The 27,688-nt window shown below is 47.1% G+C and overlaps 1 protein-coding gene across 6 annotated transcripts in view; it reads left to right on the forward strand.

Moving 5' to 3' along the window:
- The window catches only part of LOC117737790 (transcription factor COE3-like), a 192,574-nt gene that overhangs the window by 105,717 nt on the left and 59,169 nt on the right, over window positions 1-27,688 (forward strand). For 5 of the 6 annotated variants that reach the window (XM_034543971.1, XM_034543975.1, XM_034543974.1 and 2 more), the window contains 4 exons: window positions 2,698-2,779; window positions 2,886-3,003; window positions 12,518-12,648; window positions 18,240-18,366. In XM_034543971.1, coding sequence (XP_034399862.1) covers window positions 2,698-2,779; window positions 2,886-3,003; window positions 12,518-12,648; window positions 18,240-18,366 — 458 coding nt within the window. Of the gene's footprint in view, window positions 1-2,697; window positions 2,780-2,885; window positions 3,004-12,514; window positions 12,649-18,239; window positions 18,367-27,688 lie in introns of all 6 variants that reach the window. The other variant, XM_034543972.1, reaches the window with a different exon arrangement.

A 27,688-nucleotide genomic window follows, 5' to 3' on the forward strand; every position in this document is an offset into this window, starting at 1 on the left:
ACACACTCACACACACACTCACTCACACACAGACACTCACACACACTCACACACACATTTCTTTTCTTCTTTCTTTTCTTTCTTCTTTTCTTTCTTTCTTTCTTCTTGTCTTCTTTCTTTTCTTCTTTTCTTTTCACGTTGTCTTTATCACATTTGAACTCGGAGACACTTTTTTACCCAAAGCTGGAAGAATTAATCTTAATATTTTTAAATTCATCACTACGTTAAATTAACCTCAATATTTCCATTAATAAACAACAAATGAATGAAAAAAAGATTGAAATGTATTAAATAAAAAAGAAGGTAACCCCTAATTGCATTTCAATATTTCAATACATAATAAATAAATGAATAAATATAAAAAGCCTACAATGTATTATTTAAAAATACAAGAAACCCCTTATTCCTGATTTAAAATTACCTTAAACTGGGGTTTAAGAAGTATTTTATAATATATAAAGAGTGGTTTTAATGGGTTTTCTTAATGGCTTCGGCCAATCAGCTTGTAGCTCCTTCACTTCGAGCTAAACACTCAAAGTCCCGACTGTTTGCTGTGCTGGCTCCTCATTGGTGGAACGAGCTCCCCATTGACATCAGGACAGGAAGTCTCTACAGACTAAAACACATCTTAGTGACTATACCTTGAATAGGGAAGGTAGAGCTGTAGTAGCACTTTAGTAGCACTTAAATGTCTCTTACTGATAGCACTTTGTAGTTTAGCACTTTAGTAGCACTTAAATGTCTCTTACTGATAGCACTTTGTAGTTTAGCACTTTAGTAGCACTTAAATGTCTCTTACTGATAGCACTTTGTAGTTTAGCACTTTAGTAGCACTTAAATGTCTCTTACTGACAGCACTTTGTAGTTTAACACTTTAGTAGCACTTAAATGTCTCTTACTGATAGCACTTTGTAGTTTAACTTTATTGAAGAAATTGTACTTTCTTGATTCTTGTTGTTCTGAGTTTGGACTCATGGTTTAATGCACTTATTGTAAGTCACTTTGGATAAAAGCGTCAGCTAAATGAAATGTAATGTAATGTAAAGTAATGTAATGTAATGTAATGGCTTAATAGTTTTTAAGGGTTCAGCTGACTAACATACCTGATGATCGATCCATCAACACACGTCTGAAACCCCTTAAAGGTCAAAGTTAATGGGTTTTGTAATGAATGCAAAAAGCCCACAAAAATCAACTTGTATATTTCACAACCTGTTAAAATAATCCCAATAAAGATGCCTTAACGACGTCTTTATTAAAGTGTACATTCACTCATTTTAAGGGGAACATTTAAGGGATTCTGAAAGTGAAACCTGGCTCGAGCTCCCGCTGTGAGTTTTTAAAGATATTAAGGTGGAAATCGATGCCGATCTCATGCCACCGTTAATGTCTACCCCCCCCTCCCCCCACACCACCCTGCCCGAGCACTCCCAGCATGCCTTGCTGCAGCAGGCGGTGCAGGAGACTGCCGAGGTTATCTCCTGGTTAATGTGACATGTCTGTCTGCGACCTTGCCGCTTGTTAACTGCCCGGATTATTATTGTGATAATGTGGCAATTAAAAGGGGGGGGGGGGGTCTATGGTCCGAGAAGATGGATGTGCACAGATTACAAGGCAGTGGGAGATGCATTAAGGTGGCCATCCATTCTGAACCCCCCCCCCCCCCTCATTGATATCCATTCCCAATCAATACTCCTCTGCTGCGAGAACATGGCGTACATCAACGGGGGGGGGGGGGGGGGGGGGGACACCATCAGTCTGCAGGAAGTGGCACTGAATGATAATTTCTATCTGCAGCTGAGAGACGAGATGTGAACCCGTCACCGGAGAGAGGAGCGCTTCATTTACTCACCGAGTCCTTCTGAACTGGGATGGAACTGGTTCTCCATTTGCATTTATATATCAACCCATGAAATAAGATGATTCAAAGAATTATAAACGTCACACAATAAAGTAAACTTTTTATTGTGGAGCCAATCAGCTGTTTAAAAACAGGATATACAAATAAAAGACAATATAATGCAGCTGTAAGCAGGTACAAGTACTTTCTAATGTATTTGTGAACAGCTGTAACGTTGATAACATACAATATACAACATGATGAAGCGTTTATTACATGGTTATAAACCAGTTCATTCATAAGATCTCTATTATTGTGAATGTGTTTCAATACAGATTTTTATTATTTAAATAAACTTTTGTTTTGTATTTTCTTGAAGCAGTTATATATATATATATATATATATATATATATATATATATATATATATATATATATATATATATATATATATATATATATATATATATATATATTTGAACTGTTGTTTTTCTCGTGAATACTCTCACAACATCGTTAATATTATTCAGCGAAAAAGCACCGAGGTGTTTTTTCTTTTTTGTGAGTTTTCACACCGACAACAAAGACGTTTTTATTTATGAAACAACAACTCAGAGCTCCTTCTGAACTTTATGGCTCTTCTCCACCTTCAACTTTCACAATAAAAGCCCCAGAAACATTTTCTTTGTATTTTGAATTATTTGATAACAAACGTTGTTGTGCATTGAGCGTCCCATACAGCCAAACTGAGCCCGACTTCACTGACCTGCGGCGCCCTCTCTGATCGGGGATCAGCGTCTCTGAGCCTCCGCACTAATCTGTCTCGTTGTTTGTTTGTTTGTTTGTTTTATCTGCAGATTCTTCCTCAAGTTCTTCCTCAAGTGCAATCAGAACTGTTTGAAAAATGCAGGAAACCCGCGAGACATGAGGAGGTTCCAGGTAAGAGACACACCTGCAGCTTCACCAGCTACACCTGCAGCGTCACGTCCCCCGAGGTGTAAGTGACCCTGTGTGTGTGTGTGTGTGTGTGTGTGTGTGTGTGCAGGTGGTGGTCTCCACTACGGTCAACGTGGACGGACACGTGCTGTCGGTGTCAGACAACATGTTTGTCCACAACAACTCCAAACATGGCCGCCGCGCCCGACGCCTGGACCCCTCTGAAGGTTAGAGGTCGCTCTGCGACACATGGATGGGGGAGGGTGGGGGGGGAGTGGGGGGGTTGAAGGCCTGAAGGGACCCCTGGAGACTTGACTCCTTAAAGGAAGAGATTTGAAGGAATAAAGTAGGATTTATGCAGAAATATGAAGAGATCTATTTCGGACTTCAGTCAAAATATCGGCAGCATTTCCCATTAAAACATTTAGCCAAATAAAGTTTACACATCTGAGTGAGAGGTGTGTCTTAGAGTGAGAGGTGTGTCTTAGAGTGAGAGGTGTGTCTTAGAGCGAGAGGTGTGTGTGTCTTAGAGTGAGAGGTGTGTGTGTCTTAGAGCGAGAGGTGTGTCTTAGAGTGAGAGGTGTGTCTTAGAGTGAGAGGTGTGTGTGTCTTAGAGCGAGAGGTGTGTCTTAGAGCGAGAGGTGTGTCTTAGAGTGAGAGGTGTGTCTTAGAGCGAGAGGTGTGTGTGTCTTAGAGCGAGAGGTGTGTCTTAGAGTGAGAGGTGTGACTTAGAGTGAGAGGTGTGTCTTAGAGCGAGAGGTGTGTCTTAGAGTGAGAGGTGTGTCTTAGAGCGAGAGGTGTGTCTTAGAGTGAGAGGTGTGTGTTTTAGAGCGAGAGGTGTGTCTTAGAGTGAGAGGTGTGTGTGTCTTAGAGCGAGAGGTGTGTCTTAGAGTGAGAGGTGTGTCTTAGAGCGAGAGGTGTGTCTTAGAGCGAGAGGTGTGTGTGTCTTAGAGCGAGAGGTGTGTCTTAGAGTGAGAGGTGTGACTTAGAGTGAGAGGTGTGTCTTAGAGCGAGAGGTGTGTCTTAGAGTGAGAGGTGTGTCTTAGAGTGAGAGGTGTGTCTTAGAGCGAGAGGTGTGTCTTAGAGTGAGAGGTGTGTCTTAGAGCGAGAGGTGTGTGTTTTAGAGCGAGAGGTGTGTCTTAGAGCGAGAGGTGTGTCTTAGAGTGAGAGGTGTGTCTTAGAGTGAGAGGTGTGTCTTAGAGCGAGAGGTGTGTGTTTTAGAGCGAGAGGTGTGTGTGTCTTAGAGCGAGAGGTGTGTCTTAGAGCGAGAGGTGTGTCTTAGAGTGAGAGGTGTGTCTTAGAGCGAGAGGTGTGTCTTAGAGCGAGAGGTGTGTCTTAGAGTGAGAGGTGTGTCTTAGAGCGAGAGGTGTGTGTGTCTTAGAGTGAGAGGTGTGTGTGTCTTAGAGCGAGAGGTGTGTCTTAGAGTGAGAGGTGTGTCTTAGAGTGAGAGGTGTGTGTGTCTTAGAGCGAGAGGTGTGTCTTAGAGCGAGAGGTGTGTCTTAGAGTGAGAGGTGTGTGTGTCTTAGAGCGAGAGGTGTGTCTTAGAGTGAGAGGTGTGTCTTAGAGCGAGAGGTGTGTGTGTCTTAGAGTGAGAGGTGTGTCTTAGAGTGAGAGGTGTGTGTGTCTTAGAGCGAGAGGTGTGTCTTAGAGTGAGAGGTGTGTCTTAGAGCGAGAGGTGTGTGTGTCTTAGAGCGAGAGGTGTGTCTTAGAGTGAGAGGTGTGACTTAGAGTGAGAGGTGTGTCTTAGAGCGAGAGGTGTGTCTTAGAGTGAGAGGTGTGTCTTAGAGCGAGAGGTGTGTCTTAGAGTGAGAGGTGTGTGTTTTAGAGCGAGAGGTGTGTCTTAGAGTGAGAGGTGTGTGTGTCTTAGAGCGAGAGGTGTGTCTTAGAGTGAGAGGTGTGTCTTAGAGCGAGAGGTGTGTCTTAGAGCGAGAGGTGGTGTGGTCTTAGAGCGAGAGGTGTGTCTTAGAGTGAGAGGTGTGTCTTAGAGTGAGAGGTGTGTCTTAGAGCGAGAGGTGTGTCTTAGAGTGAGAGGTGTGTCTTAGAGTGAGAGGTGTGTCTTAGAGCGAGAGGTGTGTCTTAGAGTGAGAGGTGTGTCTTAGAGCGAGAGGTGTGTGTTTTAGAGCGAGAGGTGTGTCTTAGAGCGAGAGGTGTGTCTTAGAGTGAGAGGTGTGTCTTAGAGTGAGAGGTGTGTCTTAGAGCGAGAGGTGTGTGTTTTAGAGCGAGAGGTGTGTGTGTCTTAGAGCGAGAGGTGTGTCTTAGAGCGAGAGGTGTGTCTTAGAGTGAGAGGTGTGTCTTAGAGCGAGAGGTGTGTCTTAGAGCGAGAGGTGTCTTAGAGTGAGAGGTGTGTCTTAGAGCGAGAGGTGTCTTAGAGTGAGAGGTGTGTCTTAGAGCGAGAGGTGTGTCTTAGAGTGAGAGGTGTGTCTTAGAGTGAGAGGTGTGTCTTAGAGCGAGAGGTGTCTTAGAGTGAGAGGTGTGTGTGTCTTAGAGCGAGAGGTGTCTTAGAGCGAGAGGTGTGTCTTAGAGTGAGAGGTGTGTCTTAGAGCGAGAGGTGTCTTAGAGTGAGAGGTGTGTGTGTCTTAGAGCGAGAGGTGTGTCTTAGAGTGAGAGGTGTGTCTTAGAGCGAGAGGTGTCTTAGAGTGAGAGGTGTGTCTTGGAGTGAGAGGTGTGTCTTAGAGTGAGAGGTGTGTCTTAGAGCGGTGTGTCTTAAAGCGAGAGGTGTGTGTGTCTTAGAGCGAGAGGTGTGTCTTAGAGTGAGAGGTGTGTCTTAGAGTGAGAGGTGTGTCTTAGAGCGAGAGGTGTGTCTTAGAGTGAGAGTTGTGTCTTAGAGTGAGAGGTGTGTGTGTCTTAGAGCGAGAGGTGTGTCTTAGAGTGAGAGGTGTGTCTTAGAGTGAGAGGTGTGTGTGTCTTAGAGTGAGAGGTGTGTCTTAGAGCGAGAGGTGTGTGTGTCTTAGAGTGAGAGGTGTGTTTTAGAGTGAGAGGTGTGTCTTAGACTGAGAGGTGTGTGTGTCTTAGAGCGAGAGGTGTGTCTTAGAGTGAGAGGTGTGTCTTAGAGTGAGAGGTGTGTCTTAGAGCGAGAGGTGTGTGTGTCTTAGAGTGAGAGGTGTGTCTTAGAGCGAGAGGTGTGTGTGTCTTAGAGTGAGAGGTGTGTTTTAGAGTGAGAGGTGTGTCTTAGAGTGAGAGGTGTGTCTTAGAGTGAGAGGTGTGTCTTAGAGTGAGAGGTGTGTGTGTCTTAGAGTGAGAGGTGTGTCTTAGAGCGAGAGGTGTGTTTTAGAGTGAGAGGTGTGTGTGTCTTAGAGTGAGAGGTGTGTTTTAGAGTGAGAGGTGTGTGTGTCTTAGAGTGAGAGGTGTGTTTTAGAGTGAGAGGTGTGTGTGTCTTAGAGTGAGAGGTGTGTTTTAGAGTGAGAGGTGTGTGTGTCTTAGAGTGAGAGGTGTGTTTTAGAGTGAGGTGTGTGTGTGTCTTAGAGCGAGAGGTGTGTCTTAGAGCGAGAGGTGTGTCTTAGAGTGAGAGGTGTGTCTTAGAGCGAGAGGTGTGTCTTAGAGCGAGAGGTGTCTTAGAGTGAGAGGTGTGTCTTAGAGCGAGAGGTGTCTTAGAGTGAGAGGTGTGTCTTAGAGCGAGAGGTGTGTCTTAGAGTGAGAGGTGTGTCTTAGAGTGAGAGGTGTGTCTTAGAGCGAGAGGTGTCTTAGAGTGAGAGGTGTGTGTGTCTTAGAGCGAGAGGTGTCTTAGAGTGAGAGGTGTGTCTTAGAGTGAGAGGTGTGTCTTAGAGCGAGAGGTGTGTGTTTTAGAGCGAGAGGTGTGTGTGTCTTAGAGCGAGAGGTGTGTCTTAGAGCGAGAGGTGTGTCTTAGAGTGAGAGGTGTGTCTTAGAGCGAGAGGTGTGTCTTAGAGCGAGAGGTGTCTTAGAGTGAGAGGTGTGTCTTAGAGCGAGAGGTGTCTTAGAGTGAGAGGTGTGTCTTAGAGCGAGAGGTGTGTCTTAGAGTGAGAGGTGTGTCTTAGAGTGAGAGGTGTGTCTTAGAGCGAGAGGTGTCTTAGAGTGAGAGGTGTGTCTTAGAGCGAGAGGTGTCTTAGAGCGAGAGGCTGTGTCTTTAGAGTGAGAGTTGTGTCTTAGAGCGAGAGGTGTCTTAGAGTGAGAGGTGTGTAGGGGTGTCTCTAGAGACGAGAGGTGTGTCTTAGAGTGAGAGTGTGTGTCTTTTAGAGGCGAGAGGTGTCTTAGCGCTGAGAGGTGTGTCTGTAGAGCTGAGAGGGTGGTCTTAGAGTGAGAGGTGTGTCTTAGGAGCTGAGAGGTCGTGTCTTAAGTGAGCGGTGTGCTTAGAGTGAGAGGTGTGTCTTAAGGTGAGAGGATGTGTCTCTAGGAGCGGTGTGTCTTAAGCGAGAGGTGTGTGGTCTAGAGCTTAGAGGTGTGTCTTAGAGGATCGGTTTATGGTTTCTTGTCTTAGAGTGAGAGGTTGTGTCTTTAGAGCGAGAGGGTGTGTTCTTAGAGTGAGAGTGTGTCTTAGAGTGAGCGGTGTGCTGTGTCTTAGAGCGAGAGGTGTGTCTTAGAGTGAGAGGTGTGTCTTAGAGTGAGAGGTGTGTGTTTCTTAGAGTGAGAGGTGCTGTCTTAGAGCGAAGAGGTGTGTGTGTCTTAAGAGTGAGAGGTGTGTCTTAGAGTGAGAGGTGTGTCTTAGAGTGAGAGGTGTGTCTTAGAGCGAGAGGTGTGTGTGTCTTAGAGTGAGAGGTGTGTCTTAGAGCGAGAGGTGTGTGTGTCTTAGAGTGAGAGGTGTGTTTTAGAGTGAGAGGTGTGTCTTAGACTGAGAGGTGTGTTTTAGAGTGAGAGGTGTGTCTTAGAGTGAGAGGTGTGTCTTAGAGTGAGAGGTGTGTCTTAGAGTGAGAGGTGTGTGTGTCTTAGAGTGAGAGGTGTGTCTTAGAGCGAGAGGTGTGTTTTAGAGTGAGAGGTGTGTGTGTCTTAGAGTGAGAGGTGTGTTTTAGAGTGAGAGGTGTGTGTGTCTTAGAGTGAGAGGTGTGTTTTAGAGTGAGAGGTGTGTTTTAGAGTGAGAGGTGTGTGTGTCTTAGAGTGAGAGGTGTGTTTTAGAGTGAGGTGTGTGTGTGTCTTAGAGTGAGAGGTGTGTCTTAGAGTGAGAGGTGTGTTTTAGAGTGAGAGGTGTGTGTGTCTTAGAGCGAGAGGTGTGTGTTTTAGAGTGAGAGGTGTGTCTTAGAGTGAGAGGTGTGTGTGTCTTAGAGCGAGAGGTGTGTCTTAGAGTGAGAGGTGTGTGTGTCTTAGAGTGAGAGGTGTGTCTTAGAGCGAGAGGTGTGTCTTAGAGTGAGAGGTGTGTGTGTCTTAGAGTGAGAGGTGTGTCTTAGAGCGAGAGGTGTGTCTTAGAGTGAGAGGTGTGTGTGTCTTAGAGTGAGAGGTGTGTCTTAGAGTGAGAGGTGTGTCTTAGAGCGAGAGGTGTGTGTGTCTTAGAGCGAGAGGTGTGTCTTAGAGTGAGAGGTGTGTTTTAGAGCGAGAGGTGTGTCTTAGAGTGAGAGGTGTGTCTTAGAGCGAGAGGTGTGTCTTAGAGTGAGAGATGTGTCTTAGAGCGAGAGGTGTGTCTTAGAGCGAGAGGTGTGTCTTAGAGCGAGAGGTGTGTCTTAGAGTGAGAGGTGTGTCTTAGAGCGAGAGGTGTGTGTGTCTTAGAGCGAGAGGTGTCTTAGAGCGAGAGGTGTGTCTTAGAGCGAGAGGTGTGTCTTAGAGTGAGAGGTGTGTGTGTCTTAGAGCGAGAGGTGTGTCTTAGAGCGAGAGGTGTGTCTTAGAGTGAGAGGTGTGTCTTAGAGCGAGAGGTGTGTCTTAGAGTGAGAGGTGTGTCTTAGAGCGAGAGGTGTGTCTTAGAGCGAGAGGTGTGTCTTAGAGTGAGAGGTGTGTCTTAGAGCGAGAGGTGTGTGTGTCTTAGAGCGAGAGGTGTCTTAGAGCGAGAGGTGTGTCTTAGAGCGAGAGGTGTGTCTTAGAGTGAGAGGTGTGTGTGTCTTAGAGCGAGAGGTGTGTCTTAGAGCGAGAGGTGTGTCTTAGAGTGAGAGGTGTGTCTTAGAGCGAGAGGTGTGTCTTAGAGTGAGAGGTGTGTCTTAGAGCGAGAGGTGTGTCTTAGAGCGAGAGGTGTGTCTTAGAGCGAGAGGTGTGTGTGTCTTAGAGCGAGAGGTGTGTCTTAGAGCGAGAGGTGTGTCTTAGAGTGAGAGGTGTGTCTTAGAGCGAGAGGTCTCCGCCCTCTGTGTCCCCGTTGGATGACCCCGCACCGCAGAACAAGCGCTCTGTTCTTCCAGCGTTCCACAAGCGAAGCCCAAATAATAAAATTAATAAAATAAAATAAATGCATCACTGGAGGATAAACTTGGTGAAACTCGACCCCTCTGAGGCCGTAAACTTTAATAACGCTTAGCCCCGTCCCCTCGCTCGTAAAACCCTCCGGCCTTCGATGACATAAGTCCCTCGTTTGATTCAACCCACTTGGAGTGCCAGGTGGACGGGGCTTAACCCGTACTGGTAACACCATAAAAAAAATAGTAGACTGAATTATTATTATTATATATTTCCTCTGAACCTCCCAGCACTCATTGTTCTGTCCTGTGTGGAATAGTCCCACCCGTCTGGCCCCTGCAGGAGAGTAAAACTAACTTTGGTTTTGCTAAAAAGCAATCACGCGTGAACAGATCAATATATGTATATATGTTCATCTGGTCACATGACATCTATTCATCTCTCCATCCGGGGAGAGGGATCCTCCTCTGTTGCTCTCCTGAAGGTTTCTTCCCTTTTTTCCCTGTCAAAGGTTATTTTTGGGGAGTTTTTCCTGATCCGATGTGAGGTCAAAGGTCAGGGATGTCTATGTGTACAGATTGTAAAGCCCTCTGAGGGGAGTTTGTGATATTGGGCTATACAAAATAAACTGAATTGAATTGAATATCTTCCAACTTCCCAAACTACCGTCCTCTGCAGTTGAAGGCCAATACAAAGTCTATTGTTTGTTTCGTCGTACTTGGAACACCAGGCGGTGGAGTTTATGATAAAGAGGCTTTAGATCAAACCAATCTGACGTCAAGTTGTGTCTCTACATCTGTTCGCTTGTTTTAACCTACCTGGGATGCCAGAGGGGTGGGGCTTTTTGAAACAATCAGTTCAAACTGAATTGACTTCATTACTTTTGTCTAAACTTCACAGCAGTTGTGATTTGATCCTGTGAGGTAAACCCCACCCGTCTGGGACCTACAGTGGAACAAAACAAACCTTTTGCCACCAGTCAGAAAGACATCAATAAAAAGTGGTTTCCTCACGTCCCAAATGACTACTTCTGTAGTTTCCCTTTGACTTGTTTTAAAGTTTGAATCTTCTTCCGGAGAGATGGTGTTACTTGTTTGTTTGTTTTAACCTACTTGGAACACCAGTCGGGTGGGGCTTACCATGCCAGGGCATCCAATAACATCTTCAAGACAAAGAAGTAGACTAAACCGACTTTTGTACACTTCCAGACTATTGTCCTGTAGTCTTAGCCAAACCCTTCCCACCCCTGTGGGACACCCAGCTGAGCAAAACAAGCCCTTAAAACGATTCTGTACCAGACATCAAAACTCTGTCGTATTCTCCATCTTTCACCTCCCAAACCACCTCGCTCTGCCGTGTCCCCCAACTGAAAAAAAGTTGGGGGCTTTTCATGGAGAGATGGCGTAACTTGTTCGCTTGTTTTAACCTGCTGGGAACACCAGACGGGTGGGGCTTACAATATCAGGGCATCAGAAAGTACGAGATAAAAACCTTCAGTCACAGAAAAGTTAACTAAACAAACTCTCGCTGACTTCCGTCGTCTCAATGCTCATCATTTCATCCCCGTGAGGTAGACCCCGCCATTCTGGGATGTACGACAGAGTGAAACAAACCCTCGAACTATTTGCCACCAATCGTCAGACTTCAAAGCCGCTGGTGGTCGTCCCCGAACGACGACATCTCCGGTTTCCCTCGACTCGTTTTAAAGTTTCGAGGCCGGTTCCAGGAGCAGATGATGTAATCGTCTCGTTTGATGTGACCGACTTGCAGCGCCAGGCGGGTGGTGCTTATCGCAGACAGGATAACGTTGTTGATCAAAGAAAATACCTCCTGCGATTGCCCAAAACTTTTCCTCCTTTCAAAACCCCACCTGCCTGGCACATCCAAGAGGATAAAACAAACGCCTTCCTGACACCGATCTGTCATCCGTCGTTCTGCGAGCGCTCTCGTTCCTCACCTGTGAGAACACCTTGAGAACAAACCGCCGCTTAAACATTCATGCGGAGAACGTTTTGCCCTCCGAGGCGTAGCGTACGGGGGCCCGTTGTTTGCCAGACGGTGCCCGTATCTCAGCCCACGGAGGAGCGCTCGGCCTTTCATCTCATCCAGACTGGGATGTTTCCACCGCCGATAAGAAGCCCCCAACATCTGCTCCCTCCCCCCGCGTCCTCGAGAAAACTTTCCACCGCCTGCTCCTCGCCTTTGTGCTCCATCTATCCCCCCCCAGACCCATTGGACTGTTTGTTTACTGCTGTGACAAAGGAGGGAAATTAATAAGGAGATGACAATCGACTCCTCGGGGCGTGAAGAGCCTCGACCCTCTGCTGCTGCTTCTTTCTTTCTTTTCATCTGAGAACTTCGAGTGACTTTGAAAAGTTAATGCTGGACCCAGAAGGGGGGCCAACGAGGACCCCCAGACCCCTTACTTTTCAGATAGCAGTCCGGTTTTTTGACTTCCCGGCTAAAGTATCATAGACTTCTTCGAGCGAGTTCAGTCACATGACATCATCTAGAAGGTTAGACGTGCACAAAAAGTCCTTCGTCCACATGAAGATAAAATGGTGAAAACGCTTTTTTTCTCTTTAAACCACCAACAATAAATAATAAAAACCACCCAACTGGAGGTGATCTCTGCAAAACGTTCCTTGAAACATCACACTAACAATGGAGATGTTTCAGGGTCTCTGATCAGGTCACATGGTAAACTAAAGGAAACTCTGAGCACTGACTGGAAAATCAAACCCCCCCTCCAGGTAAAAGGTCTCTGGATCCGGCAACAGGGTTGTAGACCTGCGGAGCCGGGTCTTGTTTCCCTCGCCGCTCTGAGTCCGTCCGCCTGTCTGACTCGACTGGACCTCCGTCTAGTCATCGCGGAGACCCCTTATTGATCTCCGCGCTATTGGAAAAACCAATCATGTTGCATGTGTTAGTGGCGGACTGAGAGCTCTCTGAGGGTCCAGTGATCTGCGGCACTTTAGTTAAAGATGTGTTTGTCTGGTTCTGAAGGTCAGAGGTCAGAGTGGCTTTCTGAATCAGGACTCTCCGCTGATGCATAAAAACTGAGCCGGACAAAATAAACATTAAGTAAACTCGAACCTTTTCCACCAGTGGACAACAACGCTGTAACCCTGCTGACAAACCCAACAGAACCGAACCCAGAACATGTTAATCATACTGGTAAAAAAAAAAAGATGGCCCTCTTTTCGAGACTATTGCTTTTAGTTCAGTGAAATGTTCCTCTCCGTCTTCAGTTTCAAAATCTGATTTTAAGATCCTGAGCTAAACCTGAAACAAACCAGATGTGTTTCAGAGTGTCATTTGCTCTCAACCAATCAGAATTAGAGCTCATGTCAACAAAACTCTAGTAAAACTGGAGTAAACGAAGCGTTAGTTTCAGCATCTCTTCACGGTGAGTCCGAGGTGACGAACGATGTCGTGTTTTGCTAACGTTGCCGTCGTGTCACTGTGTTTCCGAAGCAGCCACGCCCTGCATCAAAGCCATCAGCCCGAGCGAGGGCTGGACGACCGGCGGCGCCACCGTCATCCTCATCGGGGACAACTTCTTCGACGGCCTGCAGGTCGTCTTCGGCACCATGCTGGTCTGGAGCGAGGTGAGAGGACTTTGACGTATTTACAGTGAAACCTCAACTGACTCCTGACTGACGGCGTTAGAGAAAGAAAACCTGGGAAAAGTTCGGAGTCGCTACGGTTTAAATTCATTTCAGCTGTGAACTTCAGAGCTGAGTTCTGTGTCGCAATGTCTCGCATTCAATTTATCAAATGAAATCAAACAGACGCAGCAATTTCACGGGGAAAAAAAACACCTCAAAATATTTGGCACCCGGCGGAGTCTGTGCTCCGAGAGCAGCTGCACATACTGTACATCATGCTCTCCATCTTTTCATCAACACACACACACGTTCGTAGCAACACCTGCATCTGTATCCGCCAGGTCTGCACGCCTCTGAAAAAATATGTAGATTTGGAGCTGGCGTGGAGGCGCAGGAGGAGCCGTGCAGACGGTGCGCCATGAAATATTGAAACCGGTCCAGAAGAGCAGAACACCTGGCGGCGGGGAAGGAGGGGAGATGTTTGTCTCCCGCACGCCGCTGACGGAGATCTTTCTCTTTGATCAGCGGCGGGCAGACGGACTCCAAAGCCCAGAATCCCTCTGAACGCAGACTGACCCAGATCACAGGACGCTGAAGGCGGTTGAAGTGTCGCCGAGCTGAACGCGGATGTTAGGTCGCCTTTGCTCGAGTTCTAGAGATGCTTCACGTCGGTTTACAGGAAGAGGACAACGTCAAGTATGCGCTTCCCCTCCGTTGTTTTGTTGTTATAGATGATACGCAACGGGAAAAGTTTCACGTTAAATCAAAAACAGAAAAATAAGTTGTGTTGCCTTCTGGGGCATTTTAAAAGTAGTTTTTGGGGGTTATTACATATATATATAATATATATATAATTTGATAATTGATAGTTGTGCTTTATTAATTGGGGGATTATTAAAAACAATATAGTTTTTCCATTCACGCCTCACTGTGACGCTACTTCCGGTTTAGCCATTTCCTTCACAGCCACTTCCCGGCCGAACATTCCCGGCACACGTACTTCCTGTCTAACCATTTCCGGCACACGTACTTCCTGTCTAACCATTCCCACGTACTTCCTGTCTAACCATTCCCAGTACACGTACTTCCTGTCTAACCATTCCCGGCACACGTACTTCCTGTCTAACCATTCCCACGTACTTCCTGTCTAACCATTCCCAGTACACGTACTTCCTGTCTAACCATTCCCGGCACACGTACTTCCTGTCTAACCATTCCCGGTACACGTACTTCCTGTCTAACCATTTCCGGCACACGTACTTCCTGTCTAACCATTTCCGGCACACGTACTTCCTGTCTAACCATTCCCACGTACTTCCTGTCTAACCATTCCCAGTACACGTACTTCCTGTCTAACCATTTCCGGCACACGTACTTCCTGTCTAACCATTCCCAGTACACGTACTTCCTGTCTAACCATTTGCGGCACACGTACTTCCTGTCTAACCATTTCCAGCACACGTACTGCCTGTCTAACCATTCCCGGCACACGTACTTCCTGTCTAACCATTCCCGGCACACGTACTTCCTGTCTAACCATTCCCGGCACACTTACTTCCGGCATAACAATTTCCGGTACACGTATTTCCTGTCTAACCATTCCCGGTACACGTACTTCCTGTCTAACCATTCCCGGCACACGTACTTCCTGTCTAACCATTCCCAGCACACGTACTTCCTGTCTAACCATTCCCGGCACACGTACTTCCGGCATAACCATTCCCGGCACACGTACTTCCGGCATAACCATTCCCGGTACACGTACTTCCTGTCTAACCATTCCCGGTACACGTACTTCCTGTCTAACCATTCCCGGCACACGTACTTCCTGTCTAACCATTTCCGGCACACGTACTTCCGGCCTAATCATTTCCGGCACACGTACTTCCTGTCTAACCATTCCCGGCACACGTACTTCCTGTCTAACCATTCCCGGCACACGTACTTCCTGTCTAACCATTCCCGGTACACGTACTTCCTGTCTAACCATTCCCGGTACACGTATTTCCTGTCTAACCATTCCCGGCAAACGTACTTCCTGTCTAACCATTCCCGGTACACGTACTTCCTGTCTAACCATTCCCGGTACACGTACTTCCTGTCTAACCATTTCCGGCACACGTACTTCCTGTCTAACCATTTCCGGCACACGTACTTCCTGTCTAACCATTCCCACGTACTTCCTGTCTAACCATTTCCGGCACACGTACTTCCTGTCTAACCATTCCCGGCACACGTACTTCCTGTCTAACCATTCCCGGCACACGTACTTCCGGCATAACCATTCCCGGTACACGTACTTCCTGTCTAACCATTCCCGGTACACGTACTTCCGGCATAACCATTCCCGGTACACGTATTTTCGGCCTAACCATTTCCGGCACACGTACTTCCTGTCTAACCATTCCCGGCACGCGTACTTCCTGTCTAACCATTCCCGGTACACGTACTTCCTGTCTAACCATTTCCACGTACTTCCTGTCTAACCATTCCCGGTACACGTACTTCCTGTCTAACCATTCCCAGTACACGTACTTCCTGTCTAACCATTTCCGGCACACGTACTTCCTGTCCAACCATTCCCGGCACGCGTACTTCCTGTCCAACCATTTCCGGCACACGTACTTCCTGTTTAACCATTCCCGGTACGCGTACTTCCTGTCTAACCATTCCCGGCACGCGTACTTCCTTTCTAACCATTCCCGGTACACGTACTTCCTGTCTAACCATTCACGGCACACGTACTTCCTGTCTAACCATTCCCGGCACATGTACTTCCTGTCTAACCATTCCCGGCACACCTAATTCCGGCCTAACCATTCCCGGCACACGTACTTCCTGTCTAACCATTTCCGGCACACGTACTTCCTGTCTAACCATTCCCGGCACACGTACTTCCTGTCTAACCATTCCCGGCACACGTACTTCCGGCATAACCATTCCCGGTACACGTACTTCCTGTCTAACCATTCCCGGCACACGTACTTCCTGTCTAACCATTCCCAGCACACGTACTTCCTGTCTAACCATTCCCGGCACACGTACTTCCGGCATAACCATTCCCGGTACACGTACTTCCTGTCTAACCATTCCCGGTACACGTACTTCCGGCATAACCTTTCCCGGTACACGTATTTTCGGCCTAACCATTTCCGGCACACGTACTTCCTGTCTAACCATTCCCAGCACGCGTACTTCCTGTCTAACCATTCCCGGCACACGTACTTCCTGTCTAACCATTCCCGGCACACGTACTTCCGGCATAACCATTCCCGGTACACGTACTTCCTGTCTAACCATTCCCAGCACACGTACTTCCTGTCTAACCATTCCCGGCACACGTACTTCCTGTCTAACCATTCCCGGCACACGTACTTCCGGCATAACCATTCCCGGTACACGTACTTCCTGTCTAACCATTCCCGGCACACGTACTTCCTGTCTAACCATTCCCAGCACACGTACTTCCTGTCTAACCATTCCCGGCACACGTACTTCCGGCATAACCATTCCCGGTACACGTACTTCCTGTCTAACCATTCCCGGTACACGTACTTCCGGCATAACCTTTCCCGGTACACGTATTTTCGGCCTAACCATTTCCGGCACACGTACTTCCTGTCTAACCATTCCCGGCACGCGTACTTCCTGTCTAACCATTCCCGGCACACGTACTTCCTGTCCAACCATTCCCGGCACGCGTACTTCCTGTCTAACCATTCCCGGCACACGTACTTCCTGTCCAACCATTCCCGGCACGCGTACTTCCTGTCTAACCATTCCCGGCACACGTACTTCCTGTCTAACCATTCCCGGTACACGTACTTCCTGTCTAATCATTTCCGGCACACGTACTTCCTGTCTAACCATTTCCGGCACACGTACTTCCTGTCTAACCATTCCCACGTACTTCCTGTCTAACCATTCCCAGTACACGTACTTCCTGTCTAACCATTTCCGGCACACGTACTTCCTGTCTAACCATTCCCAGTACACGTACTTCCTGTCTAACCATTTCCGGCACACGTACTTCCTGTCTAACCATTTCCAGCACACGTACTGCCTGTCTAACCATTCCCGGCACACGTACTTCCTGTCTAACCATTCCCGGCACACGTACTTCCTGTCTAACCATTCCCGGCACACTTACTTCCGGCATAACCATTTCCGGTACACGTATTTCCTGTCTAACCATTCCCGGTACACGTACTTCCTGTCTAACCCTTCCCGGCACACGTACTTCCTGTCTAACCATTCCCGGTACACGTACTTCCTGTCTAACCATTTCCGGCACACGTACTTCCTGTCCAACCATTTCCGGCACACGTACTTCCTGTCTAACCATTCCCACGTACTTCCTGTCTAACCATTCCCAGTACACGTACTTCCTGTCTAACCATTTCCGGCACACGTACTTCCTGTCTAACCATTCCCGGCACACGTACTTCCTGTCTAACCATTCCCGGTACACGTACTTCCTGTCTAACCATTTCCGGCACACGTACTTCCTGTCTAACCATTTCCGGCACACGTACTTCCTGTCTAACCATTCCCACGTACTTCCTGTCTAATCATTCCCAGTACACGTACTTCCTGTCTAACCATTTCCGGCACACGTACTTCCTGTCTAACCATTCCCGGCACACGTACTTCCTGTCTAACCATTCCCGGCACACTTACTTCCGGCATAACCATTTCCGGCACACGTACTTCCTGTCTAACCATTCCCAGTACACGTACTTCCTGTCTAACCATTTCCGGCACACGTACTTCCTGTCTAACCATTCCCGGTACGCGTACTTCCTGTCTATCCATTCCCGGCACGCGTACTTCCTGTCTAACCATTCCCGGTACACGTACTTCCTGTCTAACCATTCCCGTCACACGTACTTCCGGCCTAACCAGTCCCGGCACACGTACTTCCTGTCTAACTATTCCCGGTACACGTACTTCCTGTCTAACCATTCCCGTCACACGTACTTCCGGCCTAACCAGTCCCGGCACACGTACTTCCTGTCTAACCATTCCCGGTACACGTACTTCCTGTCTAACCATTCCCGGTACACGTACTTCCTGTCTAACAATTCCCGGCACACGTACTTCCGGCCTAACCAGTCCCGGCACACGTACTTCCTGTCTAACCAGTTCCGGTACACGTACTTCCTGTCTAACTATTCCCGGCACACGTACTTCCGGCCTAACCAGTCCCGGCACACGTACTTCCTGTCTAACCAGTTCCGGTACACGTACTTTCGGTCCAACCAGTTCTGGTACTCGTACTTTCGGGTACTTCCGGTTCAGTAACGTGGTAGGAAAGCAACAGACCAACAATGTGCATTGATATGTACTCAATGTGAAGTAATTGTCAAATATCTTGTATTGTCTTTGTTTTCAGCACGTTGATGGAAAAGAGTTGCAGTAAATGGTCAAACTCGGTCTTCAATGGTTTAACTTGGTGCTTGAGAACACGACACAAGTTGAGACCGGGGTTGAATTCAGCCCTGGATAAACTCAGCAGGTTTAATGTGAAAAGTTAAATCTGAAAAACAAAGAAATGACTGTTTTTTTATCTGCTGGTGTGTTTTTCCCAGCTCATCACCCCTCACGCCATCCGGGTCCAGACTCCTCCTCGCCACATCCCCGGGGTCGTGGAGGTAACGCTGTCCTACAAATCCAAACAGTTCTGCAAAGGAGCGCCGGGACGCTTCGTCTACACCGGTAAGACCCGGTTCTGTTCTGGTGATGTCACGGGGGCTGTTGGTTCAATCAGCTCAATAATGCTTCAGCTGTTGTTCAAGACTCATCGATGTGGTGCTTTTAGAGCCGGTCTCTGTCAGAGAAGGTTCTGGTTCTTTAGAGGCTCACCTTACTGATCGCACATTTTCTCACCCAGAACTTCCACCAAGACAACTGATTGTAATCAACTGAAAGGTGATTTATTGTAAGTCGCTTTGGATAAAAGCGTCAGCTAAATGAGATGTAATGTGATGAAGTGAATGTTTAAAGGTGTGTTGGCCTTTAAATGTCCCCTTAAGCTTCATGTAAGGTCCAAAGAACATATTTCTGTATCTGTTTCTGCATCAGATGGAAATATTCTACGTATTCAAGATGCAACCTGAAACCTTTGTGGATCTCCACTGGAATTCAAAGTGAAGTTCAACATGTTCATGACGGTTCATCGTGTTGGACCGAAGTTCTTGTGGGCTTGAAGAAGAGCTTAAAGAGCAGGTTTAAGGTCTTGAGACCAGGATCAGCTCTTTGTTATTCACTGGAAACAGTTTCCTCCGCGTGAAAGTGAAGTAAACATTTCCCCCCGGTGTGTCAACTCTCCTCTTGCTCTTCCTCCTCTTCCTCCTCTTCTTCTTCTTCTTCCCCCCGGCTCGTCCTCCGAGCCTCATTGTCTGCCGTCCCGGAGTCAAAGCGTCTGGTTCCTTTATCTCCCTCCTTTTGAATCGGTGCGTTTACTGTCCCGATTATTCCGTCAGAATATCCAGATGTCATTCAAAGTAGCAGAAAGGTCAGATGGAAGGCTGCCCGGCGCGATAAGTAAATGTCACCGCGTCGGCGAAAGAGGCCGAGCGTGTTCAGGCGTCCTGTTCAACACCCGTTTATCGGCGCTCTCCTTCCTCTCTCGCTGAGGGTCTTTGTTGGAGGCGCAGAAGAGGGACGGGACCCTCACAATGGACGGTCCGGCCTCCTCCTCCTCCTCCTCCTCCTTTTTGCAATGCTAATCTGTGATTCCATTTACAGATATGAGTGACAACGGCCACGAGAGCTTTTTAGCTTTTTCCATGTGGCGGCATGTTGTGAATGGAGCCCGTGCTGTTATCGCCTTAAAGGGCCGGTACGACGCGTCCCAATCGCACATCGCATCTTTCTATGATCAGAATCATAGAGGAGAGGAATAATAAAGCGTCCGGAAATAGAAGTGTATTTTTTTTTTTTAGGATTCCAGCAAAATGTGAGAAAACTAGAATTCACAAATGAAAAAAGAAATGACCAAACTGATAAATTACATTGGTTTTTGCTTTTTTTTCTCCAAAACAATGAAAGTAAAAAGAGGCAGACTAATACAAAACTGATATGAGGGTTTAAATGTATTTGTCCTTCAAGGCTTCCGTAGCGTTGCTTTTATTTTATTTGTTGAATCATTATCACTAAAGAATATATAGAATGATTATTAGTTCAAATGTAGTAGATGAGAAGTTACAATCAAAGAATAGATTAAAGATGCTGCTGTTGATCATATTTTACTCCTAACGAGAGAAAAATCTTGTTTTAATCTCATTTAAATCTCACATAGTTATCAAAACAAAACAATAGATGCTTAAAATAATGTGTAATTACAGCCTACAAATATGTCTTTACGGGACGAAAAGAAGCTCTTTGGAAGATAAAAACATAAAAACAGTGCGCTGGCCCTTTAAGACACAGACGTTTCACATTCCACGAATGGAATGAAGAAACAACATCTGACTCCAGTTTGATTGACAGGGAAATCAACAACAACAACCCGACAGGTGGCTGCGTCGTAACGCCTCCCAAGTTCTCCCCCCGCTCCTCCTGCCAGCAGCGGCGGCCATATTGTTCATCAGAGCGCCGCTCGCTCGCTCGCCGGCGTGCCAGCAGAGACGTTGTGTTCACGAATATGAAATGAGCCTTTAAAATATAAAGGGGCGAGCTGTAGCCCATTGAAGAGGAGAGAGCGAGTCCAGGCTCCGAGCTCCAGGCTCCAGGCTCCAGGCTCCAGGTCAGTCTGGATCGATGGAGCGACACGTTTAAGTTCATCGTCATTCTGCCGTTCACGCCGTCTGTAATCATTCAATTCAAACTTTAAAATAGTTATTATTATTGAAGGAAGGAGAACTTCATTACAAACGTATACTTTTATACCATAATGTTTGGAAAGGAAGATCTTGCAGAGGTTCTTGTTGAGGGTATAAGGACCTTGAAGAGTTTCCAGAGGTTCTTAATGAGGATGTAAGGACCTTGAAGAGTTTCCAGAGGTTCTTAATGAGGATGTAAGGACCTTGAAGAGTTTCTAGAGGTTCTTGATGAGGTTATAAGGACCTTGAAGAGTTTCTAGAGGTTCGTGATGAGGTTATAAGGACCTTGAAGAGTTTCTAGAGGTTCTTAAAGAGGTTATAAGGACCTTTGAAGAGTTTCTAGAGGTCCTTGTTGAGGGTATAAGGACCTTGAAGAGTTTCTAGAGGTTCTTAAAGAGGTTATAAGGACCTTGAAGAGTTTCTAGAGGTCCTTGTTGAGGGTATAAGGACCTTGAAGAGTGTCCAGAGGTTCTTAATGAGGATGTAAGGACCTTGAAAAGTTTCCAGAGGTTCTTGTTGAGGGTATAAGGACCTTGAAGAATTTCCAAAGGTTCTTAAAGAGGTTATAAGGACCTTGAGGAGTTTCTAGAGGTTCTTAATGAGGATGTAAGGACCTTGAAGAGTTTCCAAAGGTTCTTAAAGAGGTTATAAGGACCTTGAAGAGTTTCCAGAGGTTTTTGTTGAGGGTATAAGGACCTCGAAGAGTTTCCAGAGGTTCTTAATGAGGATGTAAGAACCTTGAAGAGTTTCCAGAGTTTCTTGCTGAGGGTATAAGGACCTTGAAGAGTTTCCAAAGGTTCTTAAAGAGGTTTATAAGGACCTTGAAGAGTTTCTAGAGGTTCTTGATGAGGTTATAAGGACCTTGAAGAGTTTCTAGAGGTTCTTAAAGAGGTTATAAGGACCTTGAAGAGTTTCTAGAGGTCCTTGTTGAGGGTATAAGGACCTTGAAGAGTTTCTATAGGTTCTTAAAGAGGTTATAAGGACCTTGAGGAGTTTCTAGAGGTTCTTAATGAGGATGTAAGGACCTTGAAGAGTTTCCAGAGGTTCTTAAAGAGGTTATAAGGACCTTGAAGAGTTTCCAGAGGTTCTTGTTGAGGTTATAAGGACCTTGAAGAGTTTCCAGAGGTTCTTAATGAGGATGTAAGAACCTTGAAGAGTTTCCAGAGGTTCTTAAAGAGGTTATAAGGACCTTGAAGAGTTTCCAGAGGTTCTTGTTGAGGGTATAATGACCTTGAAGAGTTTCCAGAGGTTCTTAAAGAGGTTATAAGAAACTTGAAGAGTTTCCAAAGGTTCTTAAAGAGGTTATAAGGACCTTGAAGAGTTTCAAGAGGTTCTTGATGAGGTTATAAGGACCTTTGACAGACCTAAAGCAGGTTGTATGTTATAAAGGAGGTTGGAGGCACCTTGAATAGTTTCATGTGGTCTTAATGAGGCGATGGCGGTGAGGAGTCAACAGAGGACCTTAAGGAACTTGTTGGGGTCCTTCAGCAGGTTCCTGTGGTCATTGAGGAAGTTGTAGGCCTTGAACACAACGTCTCTGTGTCTTCGGAGCGTGATGTGAGCGTCAATTACAAATGTCCTCCAGTGGAAGTGCAGCCGAGGGTGAAGTGACGAGCAGTAAGATCCGAGTGCTTTCCCAGAATCCTTTGCTGTCTTCCTCTCTGTAGCTTAAAGCAGCTTCGGGATTTGATCCGCCGGCTTCACTCTGAAAAATTGGCCAAAGGCAAGAAAGCATCAGCAGAATGACAAGAAGGGAGAAAGGAGAGAGGAGGGGAAAAGGAAGGAGAGGGGAGAGGAGAGGAGAGAGGAGAGGGGAGAGGGGAGAGGAAAGGAAAGGAAAGGTGAGGAGAGAGGGGAGAGAGGAGAGAGGAGAGGAAAGGAAAGGAAAGGAGAGGGTAGAGAGGAAAGGAAAGGAAAGGAGAGGGTACAGAGGAAAGGAAAGGAACGGAGAGGAGAGGAAAGGGAAGGAGAGGGGAGAGGGGAGAGAGGAGAGGGGAGAGGAAAGGAAAGGAGAGGAGAGAGGAGAGGGGAGAGGAGAGGAGAGAGGAGAGAGGAGAGAGGAGAGGAAAGGAAAGGAAAGGAGAGGGTAGAGAGGAAAGGAAAGGAAAGGAGAGGGTACAGAGGAAAGGAACGGAGAGGAGAGGAAAGGGAAGGAGAGGGGAGAGGGGAGAGGAAAGGAAAGGAGAGGAGAGAGGAGAGGGGAGAGGAAACGAGAGGAGAAGAGAGAGGGGAGAGAGGAGAGGGGAGAGGAAAGGAAAGGAAAGGAGAGGGTACAGAGGAAAGGAAAGGAACGGAGAGGAAAGGGAAGGAGAGGGGAGAGAGGAGAGGGGAGAGGAGAGGGGAGAGGAAAGGAAAGGAAAGGAGAGGGTAGAGAGGAAAGGAAAGGAAAGGAGAGGGTACAGAGGAAAGGAAAGGAACGGAGAGGAGAGGAAAGGGAAGGAGAGGGGAGAGGGGAGAGAGGAGAGGGGAGAGGAAAGGAAAGGAGAGGAGAGAGGAGAGGGGAGAGGAAACGAGAGGAGAAGAGAGAGGGGAGAGAGGAGAGGGGAGAGGAAAGGAAAGGAAAGGAGAGGGTAGAGAGGAAAGGAAAGGAAAGGAGAGGGTACAGAGGAAAGGAAAGGAACGGAGAGGAGAGGAAAGGGAAGGAGAGGGGAGAGGGGAGAGAGGAGAGGGGAGAGGAAAGGAAAGGAGAGGAGAGAGGAAACGAGAGGAGAAGAGAGAGGGGAGAGAGGAGAGGGGAGAGGAAAGGAAAGGAAAGGAGAGGGTACAGAGGAAAGGAAAGGAACGGAGAGGAAAGGGAAGGAGAGGGGAGAGAGGAGAGGGGAGAGGAGAGGGGAGGAGAGGGGAGAGGGGAGAGGAGAGGGGAGAGGGGAGGAGAGGGGAGAGGGGAGAGGAGAGAGGAGAGGGGAGAGGGGAGAGGAGAGGGGAGAGGGGAGGAGAGGAGAGGGGAGAGGGGAGAGAGGAGAGGAGAGGGGAGGAGAGGGGAGAGGGGAGAGGAGAGGGGAGAGCGGAGGTGAGGGTAAAGAGGAGAGGATACGGGAGAGTGGACACGGGAGAGAGGAGAGGGGAGAGGAGAGGAGAGGGGAGAGGAGAGGGGAGGAGAGGGGAGAGGAGAGGGGAGAGGAGAGGGGAGAGGAAAGGGAAGGAGAGGGGAGAGGGGAGAGAGGAGAGGGGAGAGGGGAGAGGAGAGGGGAGGGGAGAGGAAAGGAAAGGAGAGGAGAGGAGATAGGAGAGGGGAGATGAAAGGAAAGGAGAGGGGAGAGGAGAGGGGAGAGGAGAGGAGAGGAAAGGAGAGGAGAGGAAAGGAAAGGAGAGGAGAGGGGAGAAGAGAGGAGAGGGGAGAGGGGAGAGGAGAGAGGAGAGGAGAGGAGAGGGGAGAGGGGAGAGGAGAGGGGAGGGGAGAGGAAAGGAAAGGAGAGGAGAGAGGAGAGGAGATAGGAGAGGGGAGATGAAAGGAAAGGAGAGGGGAGAGGAGAGGGGAGAGGGGAGAGGAGAGGGGAGAGGGGAGAGGAGAGGGGAGGGGAGAGGAAAGGAAAGGAGAGGAGAGAGGAGAGGAGATAGGAGAGGGGAGATGAAAGGAAAGGAGAGGGGAGAGGAGAGGGGAGAGGAAAGGAGAGGAGAGAGGAGAGGGGAGAGGAGAGAGGAGAGGAGAGGGGAGAGGGGAGAGGAAAGGAAAGGAGAGGAGAGAGGAGAGGAGATAGGAGAGGGGAGATGAAAGGAAAGGAGAGGGGAGAGGGGAGAGGAGAGGGGAGAGGAAAGGAAAGGAGAGGAGAGGGGAGAGGAGAGAGGAGAGAGGAGAGGAGAGGAGAGGAAAGGAGAGGAGAGGAAAGGAAAGGAGAGGAGAGGGGAGAAGAGAGGGAAGGAGAGGGGAGAGAGGAGAGGAGAGGAGAGAGGGGAGAGGAAAGGAAAGGAGAGGAGAGGAGAGAGGAGAGGGGAGAGAGGAGAGGGGAGAGGAAAGGAAAGGAAAGGAGAGGGTACAGAGGAAAGGAAAGGAACGGAGAGGGTACAGAGGAAAGGAAAGGAACGGAGAGGAGAGGAAAGGAGAGCAGAGGAAAGGAAAGGGGAGAGGAAAGGGGAGAGGAAAGGGAAGGAAAGGAAAGAAGAGGAGAGGGGAGAGGAAAGGAAAGGAAAGGAGAGGGTAGAGAGGAGAGGAGAGGGGAAAGGAAAGGAGAGGAGACGAGAGGTTCTCCAGGTTTGTAGTTTCAGTTGTTATTTCTTGGTTCTCCAGGTTTGTAGTTTCAGTTGTTGTTTCTTGGTTCTCCAGGTTTGTAGTTTCAGTTGTTTCTTGGTTCTCCAGGTTTGTAGTTTCAGTTGTTGTTTCTTGGTTCTCCAGGTTTGTAGTTTTAGTTGTTGTTTCTTGGTTCTCCAGGTTTGTAGTTTCAGTTGTTGTTTCTTGGTTCTCCAGGTTTGTAGTTTCAGTTGTTTTTTGGTTCTCCAGGTTTGTAGTTTCAGTTGTTGTTTCTTGGTTCTCCAGGTTTGTAGTTTTAGTTGTTGTTTCTTGGTTCTCCAGGTTTGTAGTTTTAGTTGTTGTTTCTTGGTTCTCCACATTTGTAGTTTTAGTTGTTTCTTCGTTCTCCAGGTTTGTAGTTTCAGTTGTTGTTTCTTGGTTCTCCAGGTTTGTAGTTTCAGTTGTTTCTTGGTTCTCCAGGTTTGTAGTTTCAGTTGTTGTTTCTTGGTTCTCCAGGTTTGTAGTTTTAGTTGTTTCTTGGTTCTCCACATTTGTAGTTTTAGTTGTTGTTTCTTCGTTCTCCAGGTTTGTAGTTTTAGTTGTCGTTTCTTGGTTCTCCAGGTTTGTAGTTTCAGTTGTTTCTTGGTTCTCCAGGTTTGTAGTTTCAGTTGTTGTTTCTTGGTTCTCCAGGTTTGTAGTTTCAGTTGTTGTTTCTTGGTTCTCCAGGTTTGTAGTTTCAGTTGTTGTTTCTTGGTTCTCCAGGTTTGTAGTTTTAGTTGTTGTTTCTTGGTTCTCCAGGTTTGTAGTTTCAGTTGTTGTTTCTTGGTTCTCCAGGTTTGTAGTTTCAGTTGTTTCTTGGTTCTCCAGGTTTGTAGTTTCAGTTGTTTCTTGGTTCTCCAGGTTTGTAGTTTCAGTTGTTGTTTCTTGGTTCTCCAGGTTTGTAGTTTCAGTTGTTTCTTGGTTCTCCAGGTTTGTAGTTTCAGTTGTTGTTTCTTGGTTCTCCAGGTTTGTAGTTTCAGTTGTTGTTTCTTGGTTCTCCAGGTTTGTAGTTTTAGTTGTTGTTTCTTGGTTCTCCAGGTTTGTAGTTTCAGTTGTTGTTTCTTGGTTCTCCAGGTTTGTAGTTTCAGTTGTTTCTTGGTTCTCCAGGTTTGTAGTTTCAGTTGTTTCTTGGTTCTCCAGGTTTGTAGTTTCAGTTGTTGTTTCTTGGTTCTCCAGGTTTGTAGTTTTAGTTGTTGTTTCTTGGTTCTCCAGGTTTGTAGTTTCAGTTGTTGTTTCTTGGTTCTCCAGGTTTGTAGTTTCAGTTGTTTCTTGGTTCTCCAGGTTTGTAGTTTCAGTTGTTGTTTCTTGGTTCTCCAGGTTTGTAGTTTTAGTTTTTGTTTCTTGGTTCTCCAGGTTTGTAGTTTCAGTTGTTGTTTCTTGGTTCTCCAGGTTTGTAGTTTCAGTTGTTGTTTCTTGGTTCTCCAGGTTTGTAGTTTTAGTTGTTGTTTCTTGGTTCTCCAGGTTTGTAGCTCTTTCTTTCTGTGGAGGTTTCATCACCCTGCTGGTGTTGAAGGAGCCGGGCGGAGCTGCTGGGTCGACACCGCCGGCCTCAGAGCTTGTAATGCACGGATCAATGTGGCCTGTTGGGGGGGGGGGGGGTTTGGGGGGTTGGGGGGGGGGGGGGGGAATCGATGGGTGCTGACTTATTGCGGCGCTTGGCCACTGATTTTTAGAGAGCTGTGTTTTCCCAGGAAAGTCAATACCTCCAGGCTCCTCTCATTAATTTCAACCCCGAACACCTCCCCCCTGCTCCTGCAGCTGCACCGGGGGAGCTGCAGGAGCAGGGGGGAGGGGGGGGGGGGGGGGGCGGGGGTGGAGAGAGAAACTGAGATGATGGAAGTCAGAGATTCAGACGACAAGAAGAGGAGGAGGAGAGATGGAGGAGAGGATGAGATTTAAGTAAGAAGTGAACAAGAGGAGGTGGTGGGGGAGGAGGAGGAGAGAAAGAGGAGGAAAGACATTGTGGTTCCTGGTGTAGAAAACTAAATATTGATTCCTAATATGGAGATCATGTTTGCGTTATTGACGTGGACTCCGTGTCGGTTCCCAGTTTGAGCCCCACTGGATTTCAACTGGGTGGAACTTTAACTGGTGCGGTCAGCTGTGTGTTTAATATTATTTAAATAATGTGGAGAACCGTGAGTAGTAAAGACGGATGACATCATGTCCGACCTGTGATGAGGAACAGCAACACGTGGCCAGAAGGCTGGCGACGCGGTCGCCGTGACAACGGGAAAGTTCCCCCCTCAAACTTTACACTCACACAACATTTAATAATTATGAAATTAATTCAGAGCAGGATTTTTTAATAACTGAAGTTGAGGGAGGATACCTGCTGGGAGAGAAAACGACTCAGAATGTCACAAAACGACCACAAAGAGACTCAAAGTAACAATAAAACGACACACAATTACTAAAAGTGATACAAAATGACCACAAAGAGACAAAGATGAACACAAAGAGACAAAGATGAACACAAAGAGACAAAGATGAACACAAAGAGACAAAGATGAACACAAAGAGACAAAGATGATCACAAAGAGACAAAGATGAACACAAAGAGACAAAGATGAACACACAAAGAGACAAAGATGAACACAAAGAGACACAAAGAGACAAAGATGAACACAAAGAGACAAAGATGAACACAAAGAGACACAAAGAGACAAAGATGAACACAAAGAGACAAAGATGAACACAAAGAGACAAAGATGATCACAAAGAGACAAAGATGAACACAAAGAGACAAAGATGAACACAAAGAGACACAAAGAGACAAAAATGACCACAAAGAGACAAAGATGAACACAAAGAGACAAAGATGAACACAAAGAGACAAAGATGAACACAAAGAGACAAAGATGAACACAAAGATGATCACAAAGAGACAAAGATGAACACAAAGAGACAAAGATGAACACAAAGAGACAAAGATGATCACAAAGAGACAAAGATGAACACAAAGAGACAAAGATGAACACAAAGAGACAAAGATGAACACAAAGATGAA

The sequence above is a fragment of the Cyclopterus lumpus genome, chromosome 10 (genome assembly GCF_009769545.1).
Source record: "Cyclopterus lumpus isolate fCycLum1 chromosome 10, fCycLum1.pri, whole genome shotgun sequence".
Lineage (NCBI taxonomy): Eukaryota > Metazoa > Chordata > Actinopteri > Perciformes > Cyclopteridae > Cyclopterus > Cyclopterus lumpus.